This window comes from Pteropus alecto, unplaced genomic scaffold (genome assembly GCF_000325575.1).
Source record: "Pteropus alecto unplaced genomic scaffold, ASM32557v1 scaffold3, whole genome shotgun sequence".
In the NCBI taxonomy this organism is placed as follows: Eukaryota; Metazoa; Chordata; class Mammalia; order Chiroptera; family Pteropodidae; genus Pteropus; species Pteropus alecto.
In genome coordinates this window covers 114,495-127,887 of record NW_006442484.1, presented here as the reverse complement: position 1 = coordinate 127,887, position 13,393 = coordinate 114,495, and the positions used below count along the sequence as shown (strand labels likewise).

Sequence of the window (13,393 nt, the reverse complement as noted above, 5' to 3'; positions counted from 1 at the left end):
TTTACAGAAGTCCGGCGAGAACCCAAGAAAGAAGGTGGCCTGAGCTCGCGGGCCCGTGGGTCCAGCCTGGGTCTGGCCACCCAGGCGCCTAATGTGATCATCTTTCCAATAAGCTCATCGTAGACTCCAGGGACCCCAAATTTATTTCTGAACAGATCTCTTTCAATCTGCTTTTTCTTTTAGGGAAATGGAAGAAGGATTTTGTTCACCTATAATTTAGAAAAACAAAATGACATGTTGGCCACCATTTGCTACTGTTCACCACGGCACCTCCCGACACCCCTTTCATTTGAACCAGGGTGCACCTGACGACGGTTGCACAGGGCTGTTCACCTTTCCTTAAGGAGAAATGCTGCTGGGAAGCCATAGAAATTACCGTATTCGCCATCTTTCTGCTTCAGAGAGGGTTTCAGGTTAGTGATAGCTGGGTCGATCGCGGTGAGTATGTTCTTGGGAACTAAAAACCAAAAAGAAATATTTTAAAGACTTAGGACACTTACTATGTATTTTGACTGCAATGTAGATCAGATTAAAAAAATCGATTTGCAAATCAGTACATTAATCACTAGCTCTGCTTGTCGGATACAATCACACATACACCAATGGCACCTGCGTGATCATCAGATGCCCCAGAAGGGTAATTGTAGGTCTATTTTGCAGTATTAAATATATATACATATATATAAAGAATAAATAAAATATGGTATATCTATGCAGTAGAATACAATTCGGCAACAGCAAGCAGTGGAGTTCTAGTGCATGCTACGGCACGTGGGAACCTCAAATGTTGTTCAGGGAAAGAAGCCATCTACTGAATGATTCCATGAAAATGAAATATCTGGAAGAGGTAAATCTATGGAGACAGAAATTAAATCAGCGGTTACCTAGGACTGGGGGATGAGAATGGGCATTCCCTGCCAATGGGTGCGAGGGAGCTTTTGGGGATCGTGGAAATGTTTTACCATTGGAGCGTGGTGACAGCTGCGCAGCTCTATAAATTGACTGGAAATCAAACTGTTTTTACTTTAAATGGGTGAATTTTAAGATATGCAAATTGTACCTTAATAATACTGTGAACTCCGAACATGAATTTCTCTGACATGAAGTGAAACAAAATGGCCGTAACCGATTCAGAATCCACCACTGACTCCTTCTACTTCCAACTCCGCTTTTTACCAACAGCTCTTTCTTTAACTCCTTGCTTCCATCATAAGCCTGAGGAGAGTTCTAAGACCCCACGCTAGAACGAGCCTCTAAGGGTTCTGAGAAAGGATGGTAGGAAGATGAGGAGCGGAGGACAGTGTGATAGACTCTTTTGGAACGTGGTTAAGGTTCTGCCCAACTAACTCTAAGAATAAACCATCCAGGTCTCAGGATCCCCCAGGCAACGCGGACAAGATGAGAGCGACTAATCTGGAGGGCGAAGCAGGGATTCTGAAGGCCAAGCGCACTGCTGCCGGCTGGGAGGAGGGAGAGGAAACCAAATGTTTCTGCTGCAGAACATTGCTTATTTTTGTTTGTTCTTTAGCTCCGCTGGTAACTGAGAGAAGTGGCAACAGGAAATAGAAGCGAAGCCAACACAAACGGTTTGACTGCACTGAGTTTTTATAAAGAGCTAGTAAGCCATCTTCAGCAGCGAGATAACCGCATTTCCTTTCTCAGAGTGCTTAACTAAATTCTTCTGGGGATGTCCGAGGATCAACAAGCAAAGAACTTTGCTAAATGGTGAAACTTTCCATGTGCAGGCCCTGGCATCTTTGTGCCCATCAGCAACGAGGATCGCTTTCCAGGCGGAGGGGGCGGAACCTGTCCAGAGCCCCCAGGGACTGGCCCTTGTCTGACCACAGGGCTCGCTGTTGATCCCAGGGCCACAGCAGTGCTCCAGATTGCTGAACGGTGTTGCCACAAAAGACTTCCTGATGAAATAGCCTCTTGATCATTTCTGTGCCCCAAGAAGGACACCCCTGATTCCGGGAGTAAGTCCTCCCTGCCCGTGGCACTTCTTCCTCATGTTCGTCCCTTGGCTTGTTCTTAAAGACATGGCCAAAGGAATGCTTTGGCTCTCTGCAAAGGCCGGAGGCTTTATATTTCAAGAAATGGGAAGAGCTCGGCGAGGAAGGGCATTTTAGGATGAGTTTTGCAGAATAACCAGGCACTCGGAGATCGACTTGCCTGTGTACGCTGTAAGCCCACATTAGGGAACTGGCAGAAGAACCTTTTAGGACCTTTAAAACGACAACAGGTGTCAACACACCTGTCAGATTCTTGCATCTGCTTGTTTCAAGAATGAAGACGGAGCCCGGGGTGTGGTTTATGACCGCCTCTCAAACCCGCCCGTCTGCAGTGCAGACACATTTGTGAAAACACCAGCAAACCACTGTTCACGGAGCTCTCACCTGGGCTGGCTCCTGGGCTCGGCGTTTACACAGAGCATCTTCCACAGTCCTCACAGGGACCCTGTGAAGATGTGCATTATCCCTGCAGATGGGGAAACTGAGGCTCAGAGGGGCACCCTTCACCTAGTAAGAAGCAAACCTTCAACTCCTGGCCTCATTCACACATGACCTTGACCTTTCCATGATGCCGTGCTGCCTGTGGGATGCTCAGCCATTGGGAACTGGATAAAGGATTCCTTCCTCGAAAGGATTATAGGGACAGCAAAGTGCTTCCCACTCAGGCAAGTCCCCTCTCAAGACTGTTTAGGTAAAACCAGAGATGATGATTATAATGAACTCGAATGGTCACTAAATTTAGGCAGACCCTCACCTTGAATTCTTTTTTTTTATTCCCCCTGAATAAAACGTCTGTGTCAAGCTAGGGTCAGCACAGACTTTAAGAAGCCTCCACAGGTTAAACTTAGGGCAGAAAAGACTTCTTCACAGCAGAGACGAAAATGATCTCTGCTTCACTGTCCCTCCTTCTCAACAGGTGTCCAGACTGCATGAACATCTGCAAATCCTGGCACCCCCACTCCTCTGTCCCCAAATCCTGGCACCGTCTGCCTGCCCCATCTCTCAAGAGCTGTGCCGGCCCCAGGCTGAGGCCCACATGGTTCCTGTGTCAGGCCAGGTTGCTGGCTGTGCCTCTGTCTTGGTGACCCTCCCGGATCTGGAGAGGGGCCCTCTCTGAGGGAGAGAGCTGGCCGAGTTCTCCAGGTCTCCTTGTCCTATTAGAAGGAAACCCTAAAATTCAGCGTGTCCAGCGGGTGTGGACTAATGATAAAACCTGGAGGGACAGTAGAGAGGACCTCGCTGAGCCATGCATTAAACACTGGGGTGATGCACCTCTCAGCCCAATCAATGCCCCAGCGCCGAGCCCTGAGTGGTCGGCAACAGCCAGAGTGTCTACAGTTAGAAAAGCAAAGGCCCCACAGCCTGAATCACTCCCCCGAGGGTACAGAATGAGACCAGAGTCTCCACCCAGCCTAAAAGCTGAGAGCTTCGATGAGAGAGGCATGATTAAATGAAGCTCTATAAAATAAGGAGGCATGTTCCTTTTAAAACGTAAATTGATTATGCCCCCTGAGAAAATCCTTCAGTGGCTCCCCGTTGCCAGTGGTACAAGCCGAGCCTTAACTGCCCATCCCCCAAGGCCCCTGGAGTCCCACTCCAGGTCTCACCTCCCAGCCTTTGCATGCGCGGGTCCTTCTGCCTGCCCTGCCCTCCCCGCCACCTTTGCTGTGCTGAATCGTACACATCCATCATCTCATTTGCCTCAGACACCACCTCCCCTGAGAAGCCTTCCTGGTCCCCTGGGTCCCCAGAGCTCAAGATTCACCACATTCTGTCCTGCAGGCTGCGAGGGCAGGGGCCATGTTGTTCATTGAAACTGCCCCATCCCCAACTCTTGTCTGGCTCATAGCTGTGCTCAGTAAACATGTGTGGCATGAATTAAGACTTCCCCTTTTTATGACTCCGTGTGTTCGGCCACAGGGTGGTGGTTCAGTGGCCTTTTTGCATACAGATGCTCACCCTTTCAGAATATTCTCCCTGGCTACACAACAAGGACAAGCCCTGGTGAGGCAGCCCTGCCCCCAGTTCAGGCCAGCCTGATCACTTTGGACATGCGTGGCATGTGTTTCTGGAGAAATGAGGGTCCCCACAGCAGGGCCTGCTTGATGTTCATCACTTGTCCCTGCCTGACCTGACCCTCCACCCACCGGGGAGGCGCGTGTCTCCTAGTACGTTGGCACAGCAAGATCGCTGAGTAGAGCAGCAAAGCCTGGTTGGCTGCAGAGATGAGAAGCAGGGTATTGGAACAGACACCTGTTGGGGCGTGTCTTCCCTCACCCGTACAGGAGCCTATCTCGACGTGGGTGGGGGCGGGCTGGGTTCCTCTCTGGTGGCCAATCACATCACATGGTCTCTGTCCAGGGCTGACCAAAGGAGGGGGAATTACCTGACCCCAACTCAGGCAATTAAATATCTTTCTGTTAGAAAACTGGAATTAAGATGGCCAGACTGCGCGTCATCATATTGTGAGAATCGTAACATGAAACGCGCACAGGGCTGTGGCGGTGGCTGTATGCCACCCGGCCCAGGCTAATGGAAGGCGGTCTGCAGAGGGAGAGAGAGAGAAAGAGAGAGGAGAGAGAGAGAATCAGAAAGCAGGGGTGCTGTGAGAAGCAGAGGAGAGACAGAGAGATGGCCGCCATCACCTCTGCCTTTCCAGGGTCGGCCTGAGGCCCTGCTTTTTTGCCCAGGCCACTGAGATTGACCTTCTAGTAATATGATACCTCCCATCCCAACCCCCTTTGGGCTGAAACCAGCTCACATTGGTTCCCTCACTCACATCCAGAGTCCTAACTAAGATAGACTCGCTTAGAAATTAATTATTGACAGCCTCTAGAATCTTCGTATCGACTTTCCACATTGGTCGGGAGAATTTTTTGAAAATGTAAAACATTCTATGCCCACTTAGTGATCTATAAAATATGCAGACATTGCAAATCGTTTTTTAATGATTCAGGTTTCACAGTGAAGAGCCATCTGGCAGGGGGGAGATATTTTAAAAATATCAACCACTTAGAAGGCAATTAGAAGTGTCCTAGTAGGTGTCTGTTTGCAAGGTGGGTGGGGGACACGAGAACGTGCCTCTCAGTGAGAGTCACCCCATCCCTTTGGAATAACTCCCGGGGGACCACGCTGATGGACCAGGGAGCACTGTGCCAGGAAGATGGGAAGGACACTCTCAACGCCCGCATTTCCTCCACGGACGCACATCCGAAACCAGGATGCAACCCCCTCCCCGGCTCTGCCTCCGGCCCTCAGGTGGACTCAGATTTCTCCCTCTGCAACACCTCAACCTCGCCGGACGCCTCCCCTGACCTCCTGCTTCCCCTTCCTCTCGTCTGCACGGCCCTCTTTCCCCAGCTTAGATTCTACCCCTCTCCGCTGTGACCATTCCCGTGGGAACACCCCACTGTCTCCCTCCTTTGCCGTTGCCCAGTGAGCCTGGGGGACGCCTGCTCGGGAGCAGCTGGCCCTGCTGGAAGGACCCACACCATTAAGGAAACCTGTGTCCCCAAGAACTTTGACCGCTCACCCCCTCCTCCCTGGCACTTCCTTCAGACCTCCTCTCTTCTCCTCAAACTCTGCCCCCCACCCCCAGTCCTCACAGCCGATGACCTCATCTCAGACTTATTTTGAGAGGACGGAGGCCACGGGAGAAGCTCCAAGCCTTCCCTTCATCCATTCCCAGAACCCTCTTCCGCCTGGAATGACAAGGGGACATCCTTCTCTCCTACCGAAGGTCGATCCCACCCCCTCACCTTCTCTGGACCCCACTGTTTCCAACGGGCCGGGTCTTCAGCATCTCTAATGTGGTTTTTCTTCCCCAACTCTTCGGTTTTCACTGTGCCCCGCTCCAGGCTAAGTCCTCATGGCCTCATTGCTGCTAACGGGTCTCCCACCTCCATCCCACTCCAACCCGTTCTCCGCCCTCCAGCTGGAGTGGTCTTCACCCTGCACTGGTGCCCCTTGCCGGGACCCCTCAGGCTGTGGTCCTGGTGGTCCTGGACACCTCCAGTGCCACCTCATGCCATCTTCCCCTTCACAGCGCCTCTCTGCCACTCAGCATCTCTACCCACTGCCTGCCGGCCCACGCCCGCCCACACCCCAGAGCAGAGCTGCAGGTTCAGTCCGGAGGAAGGGGCTCAAACCATCCCCCAAGCTAAACCAGGGTACCTCCACCCTCATTCTCTCGCCCAGCAACCTGCCCTTTTCCAAAACAGCATTTATCACAAAGGGTAATCACAGATTTATCTGGTCATTTGTTTAATGTCTATTTCTCTTCCTCAGCTGATAATTCCATGAGACAAGGACCATGCCTTTTTTTTTTTTTTTAACCATTAAATCCTTAACACCCAACACAACCCCTGACCCAGAACATGCCCAGAACGTGCTAAATGAATGAAGGAGAGAAAAGAAGCTTGAACTGGGATACGTGACTCTCAGACCTGAAATCCACTTCTCGCCACTCGGAAAAGCCACAGCCCAGGAACTGCTCTCGCCTCAGCCTTGAAGGCAGCCCAAGAAATTCACCCCTTCTTTAGAGGCTAAAGTCCTGCTCCTCCTTCCACACTGGGCCGGAGAGGCCTAAAGCTACCAGACCTTCAGAGTGATCGGTGTGGCCTCCTGGGGAACCTCAGCCAGAATGGGCTCCGCGCCGCCCAGCCCTGCTTGGACATGCGGGCAGGAAGAAAGACTGGAGGGGCTAAGAGAATCCGTCTTCCTGGAATGTGAGCTCGGGTGCTATTATTTTGGCAACACGTTTACCTAGTCGCTTCATTGCACGTATGACAGCTCTGATATTGCAGGGGACGACATTTTTAGCTCAGGACATAAAAGGCTGGAGGTACAGCAGAATATGACGAGGCCGTAAAAAGGAACGCAGTGCTGACACATGCTACATAGGCTAGGTAAAGAAGCCAGGCACAAAGAACCACATTCAGTATGATTCCAGTTTTAAAAAATGTCTGGAAGAGGCAGATCCATAAAGACAAAAAGTAGGCTGGTGGATGCCTGGGCGGGAATTCGGGGCGAACTGGGAGGTGACTGCTAAAGGGTGCAGGGTTTCTTTGTGGAGTGATAAGAATGTCCTTAGGTGAACTGTGGTGACAGTGGCGCAATTCTGTGAATCTATACATCGATTTGTACGCTTAATGGGTGAATCGTGCGATCTGTGAATTATATCTCAATGAAGCTGTTACCAAAAAAAGAAAAGAAAAAAAGTCTAGGGAAATCTGGCAGGAAAAGAGCGTTTCCATGAGCCCAGGGCTCGGCTCTCCAGTTACAGTGCTCTTTGCTCTCCCTTTGCTTTATGTTCATTTCAAAAGAAAAAGAAAAAAACAGTCCACACGTCAGGATGACAAACTGAAAACCCACCTTACCCTCAGAGCACGATGAACTGTTGATTCCCTTTTAAGTAGTTCTGCAAAATTGGAATCTAATAAACCAGGCATTTCATTTTATCTGAAGACACTAGGAAAACAAAATAATGCTGCCGGAATATTTCATTGTTTTAGCGAAAGCATTAGATCTGTGCTTCATGTAGATGGAACAGCTCTTGGCAGCATGGAAAGCCAGTCATTTAGGGCTTAAAAGCAGGACTGGAAGGACAACGAGGAGCCCGACAATACCTCTGTGAACTTGCATGACATACCCATAAATTTTAGAGCCTCCTAAGAACCCAGATTAAAATCACTATTCTCAGGGACATCGATTTTACCCCCTTTGTTTGTTTTTTTCCCCTACCCTTCCTGTTAGCTGCCAATCTGATTGCTGAAAGGGCTTTTAAAACAAATTTCGACCAAAGAAAATTCTAATGCTTATCTGATGTGAAAGTCATAAACAACTAAGGGCTGAAAGAGGGGCTCTCGAATCTCGACTGTCTGGTACGAGGACACAATTTCCAGAGCTGGGCTTATTGCGAGCAGCTCCTTTGTTCACACGGTCACTGCGTCCTAAAGAGGCAGCGTCTTGTGGAGGGTGTGTTCTTACCACATGCATAGGTGACAGTGAGGTATTTTTTCACTCCTGGCAGACAGGGGCTTCCAAAATGATGATTGTTGACAAGGACTTTGCATCTCTGCTTCCCATAGCACCTCCTGGACAATACTTGCAAAGCCGAGTAAGACAAGCAGTCTGAAAGGCAGGAAACAGCAACGAAAACTTTATGTGGCATTCTGCATGCAGCCACCATGTCAGCTTATGTTATTTTCTGTAAATAAATATATATTGAGCTGGATTTCAAATCTCATGGAGATAGTTTCCCCAATGATTTTCTATCTCATTAAAGCACCCAATATAGGCTAAGTAACAGATAGGCAGAGCTAGCCTCATGGGCATGAGCTGGAAGGGTCCTTAGCTAGAATTATACTCTGCTGTCCCCACATTGAAATTCTTACATAATTTTAACAAGGGGTCCCATTTTGTACCAGGTCCCACAAATTATGTAACTGGCCCTGCATACAGAATAGGCAAAATATGTAGAACATTGAATGAAGATTCTTATTTCTGTATGAACCTTACCAGTCTTTGAATATTATATTTATTTGTTTGTATTGAGAATCCATTTCCCCTAAAAGAACATAAGCTCCATGAGAACAGGGACAGTTTCTATCTTGTTCATCATCTAATTCCCAGAGCCTGGCCCATTGTAGAAATCCAATAATAACTGATCAGTGAATGAATGAATGAATAAAATAAGTTAACAAACATACATGAGGACATGTTTTTCAGCACCCTGGCGCAATATCTTCACAATCGGTAAATATTAATTGAACATATTCGAAGGACGAGGCACTGTGCTAGGTACTGTCAGAAACACAAGTCAGTTCTCGGAGAGATCGCTTAGTAAATTAAACAAATATCTAACCACTATGTTATACACCTGAAACTCATATAAAGTAATACTGAATGTGAACTGTAATTAAAATTTAAAATAAAAAAAGAAAACAAGTCAGAAGACGCCTACCTTGTATTTGTGGGATGTAACGCCTCACAGGATGAGCAGATATGCCACCCCCAAGCCCAAAGGGGCGAGAGCAGTGGTTTTCAGAAACCACAGTGGCATATGCCATGGAAAGCTGCTGCACGGAGCTGGGGCCTGCGGCCGAGGGCTGGGACCCTGACGGTGTGTTATGCTGTTATGTTAGTCACTTGTGCCCGCATCTCCCATTGGACCACAAGCCCCTGGAGGGCAGCCTGTTCCACTCACTGAGACTCTGTGTCCTTCCCATGTAACATGACAAATACCTTTTCCACTCTGTTTCTGCGAGGTTTTATGAGACGACTGCAGATGTCAAAGCCCACAGAGATGCTAGCTGTTCTCGACCAGCTGTTTCCAAGCTTGAATAACAAGTCTGTTGGGGTTAAGATTCCAGAAAGACCCTCTGCCTGTAGTAGCCGCAGGGAGCAGGATGGAGCAGTGGCCAACAGCGTGACCTCGGGCACGTCAGCCTCTCTCCCAAGCCTCAGTTTCCTAGCTGGGACAGTGAGAACGGGAGGAGCTGATGTGTTGGCTGGTGTGACTATTACGTAAAACACTGCCTTTCGAGTGTCCAGCACCAGCACACAATGTACCACCATCGACCTTATCTTAGATGAGAAAACGGTACTTTTGCAAAAGGCCTCTGGGATTTGGACGATTTACAGTCTAACATATGCCTTCTTTGGTGCTATCAAATAAAAACAAGCATATATGGTATGATTAGAATGAAATATTAAAGCCCAGACTTATGTATAGGGGCAAAAAAAAAAGATTGATAGAAGAATCGCCAAGATAGTGGCAGGGGATATTTTTGGCTGATGGAAAAGAGGTCTTTTTTTTTTTCCTATTGATTTTAAGATACTTTCCAAGTTTTTGTTAGTTTACATTGCTTTGAAATGAAGGAGCACAAAATGAACTTTCTTAAAAAGTGAAATAAAATTCACGGTTTTTAAAGATGAGGGTCTCTGAGGCAATTTTTTTAGAAGTGTAAAATATTTTCGTGATTGTAATGAGAAACTATTCTTTCATTTAACTTGATTTGCCTCAAGAGCCTGAAAAGTTATCAAGGAGTAAAGATGTATCCTTGAACTTTCCTCCAGCGTACTTTTATTTTGCTTTGTGGACGCACAGGGTTGATGGCGGATATTTTTGCTGTCTTTAGGAGCCTTATTATTCGGGGTTCTTAACCGAATGCGTTTATCAATTGAAAAAAAAAACCTTTTATCAAGAGATCTGATAATGGGATATATGATTTCTATTTTAGCTACTTGCATTGGGAAGAAGTAACTGTAATGTATAAAATTTTTTTTAAAGTCTAGGTTTTAAAACATAAACATTATTGTTATTTCTGTTACAAAATAAATACATGTTTGTAGTTGAACACTCGAAAAGCACAGATAAGCCAAAACTAGGAAAATAAACAAATTCCCAGTAAATCTCACCATCAAGAAAAAAACCGTTAATCTTTCGAGAACTTCCTTCTAGTCTCTTTTCTATTTATAAAAATGAGATCATGTCCATATTACTTCGTATGCTACTTTTTCCTCTTTATTAATATACTTGTGAAAATTTGAACACAAGTATCATTTGAAAGAGCTCCACAGTGTTTATTTTATGGCTGTACCAGCCCGGTTTGCAATATCCTATTGGTAGACATTCAGATGATTTCCATTTTTTAATATTGGAAATAACTCTATGTGGAACATCCTTAGAGCTAAATGTTTGCACACGAACAGGAGAGTTTCCACAAGAATTCTTGGAAGTAGGGTGCTTTGTCACAGGGTATTCAAAATAGTAAGGCTTTTGATACACACTGCCAAACTGTTATCCAGAAGAGACCCAATTCACGCTCCTGCCAGAATTATATGAGAGCTCCCTAGAAATCTTACCTTTTCTTACAACATAAGCCTGACTATATTCCTTAAGGCTAAAAGAGGCAGAAGAAGACTCGCATTTATAAGACCCCAACCCTCTCTGTGCCACGAGGTCTTGTGACCAGCGTGATTTACAGAGGCGCACTTTACACTCTTAAGTAACCCGGGAAAGAAAGAATTTATCTTGGCGAGAGTGAAAGAAACCACAGCGTGTTTGTAGCAAGAGGCCCAAGGTAACGCAGGTCTGACTCAGGTCTGACCGTATTCTTGTTGACATTGAGCTCTGAACCATTTGCAGGGTGTTTTTTTTTTTTTTTTTTTAACGTGGTTATTTCCCTTCCAGGCTGATTTCGTTTGCACCCTCTCTTCCTGGCAAACTACCCTCTCCCCCAATAGATGTGATAACAAGATATTCGAACTTTCAATTTTTATGTTTTTGGCTACTGTTTAAGACTGAAACTGAAGTTAATCGCTCTTTACAACCTGTGCTTATTTAGATAATTAAGCTGGCTGCTCTTAAGTTGACTGTTTTGACAGTGGGAGCCCCTGGCACCTTGATCTTCAGCTGAGAAGTCCAGGCCTGCCCATACTTGGCCTTGGGATGGCCTTAGCCCAACCTTTGAGGCTCATTGGGTGGTTTTCTTATTTTCTTATCAAAGAAATAGCAGGATCTCAGGAGTCCACCCAGAAAATGTGATTGCAGCAGGAAATGACATCTCACAGTGGACGCCCAGCCAGGAGACCTTTCTGAAGCTCTACTTTCTGAAGTTCATGCCCAGGTCTGTGGGAGGGCTCATTCCCCTCTGTGTTAAGATGCTGTTTCACTGATGTACACTCTCAGACCCTCCTTTCCATGTCTTTTCCACTAGATGAAGCATAAGTTCTGATGGCCTGAGTTGCTAGATCTTTCAGAAATGTCTCTGAGTTAGGGACCCCAAGACAAGACACCAGATCTATCTTCGTCTGAACTTGTGTGAAAGTAAGATGTCACTTTTTAAAGACGGTCTCACAGCTGTCTTGAGTCTCGTGCGTCTTCCCTTTTGCTTTATAGTGGTGATGACCAGCCTTTGAACTTGTTTGCTGGGGCCGCCATAACAAGTACGACGCCCTGGGAGGCTTAAACAACAGAAATTTACTTCCCCTCAGTTTGGGAGGATAGAAGTTAGCAGGTTTGGTTCCTCCTGAGGCCTTCCCTCTTGGCTTGCTGGTGGCTGTCCTCTCCCTAGGTCTCTGCATGGTCTTCCTTCTGTGTGTCTCTATGTCCTATTTCCTCTTCCTCTATAAGGTCACCAGTCATATTGGATTAGCTCACGTATGACCTAAATTTAACTTAGTCACCTCTTTAAAGACCTTATCTTCAAATATAGTTACATTCTGAGGTACTGGGGGTTAGGACTTCAACATATGAATTTTAGCGGGGACACAGTTCAGCCCCTAACAGTCTCCGAGATGGTCCCTGAGGATCTTCATCTCCTTGAATTCACACTCTCGTGCAGCTTCCTAGCACAATGACTCAGAGGTGGTCTGTGTGACCCACACGGTGTGGTGCAGGTGACGGTGAGCCTTTTGGTATCACTTGCTCTGGAAGGAGCCAGCTGCCATGTCATGAAGACACTCAAGAGATCCGAGCCTTCTGCCAGCAACCAGCGACAACTTGCCGCAACAAAAGTGAGCTACCTTGGAAGGCCAGCCTTCAGATGACGGCGACCTCAACCAACATTCCAGCAGGAGCATCGCCAGACCCCATGAGACCCACTGCGAGAACTGCTCCATGGAGCTATCCCAGAACTCCTGCCCCACGGAAACCAAAAGGTCATAAACGTTCATTTCTGCTTTACGCCATTACACTTGGGCTTATTTTACTGACTAGTGATAGAAAACACACATTTTGATACTTGCAGGTGGGTTGCCGGGGTGACAAAATTCTAAAATATGGGATTGGCTTTGGGACTGGGCAGTGGCATCAGTGGGAGGGACCTTGAGGAGGCTGTCAGTGGAAGTCTAAGGGCCCTGAAGAGCAATTCAGCATCTGTAACCTCCGCACCCTGAGGCCAAGCGCACCTTCTGGGCAGAATTTCCCAACCTCCACAGTGACTGGACACAGGGATGTTGACTGTTCCCCCTCAGGGCCCTGGGATTCCCTCAGAATCTTGATCTTGGCATTGGTTATTGCCCTCTGTGCCATAAAAATATAATTTTCTCTGTGTGATGGCAGAGAAAGACCAAGAAGCATTGTTCAAGGCCAGAGTGGGGCGTGTGACCAAAGTGGGGCGTGTGACCAACACCACAGCCTTGCCTGCCCGGACACCTTCCAGACGGGCCAGCCTGGGGCACCGCGCACAGGACATGAAGGCTCTGCCTGCCTTCCTCTGGGCCCAGACTCGGAGGTGAGCACCCTTACGGCCTTGACAATACCTGTTAAGAGTGTGGTCCCACTAGAATAGATCCTCAGAGCCAGGCCTCTGAGAGAACTGAGGATGCTTCTGGACTCATGCTGGCATCATGCCATGACTGGGGGGGGTCCAACA

General features: G+C 47.5%; 1 protein-coding gene across 1 annotated transcript in view; it reads right to left on the bottom strand.

Annotated features, from left to right (window-relative positions):
- The window catches only part of EVA1C (eva-1 homolog C), a 71,490-nt gene that overhangs the window by 9,034 nt on the left and 49,063 nt on the right, over positions 1–13,393 (bottom strand). Inside the window, 2 exon segments of the mRNA XM_025039567.1 lie at positions 377–457; positions 8,001–8,144. Of these exon segments, the coding sequence (XP_024895335.1) occupies positions 377–457; positions 8,001–8,144 (225 nt within the window).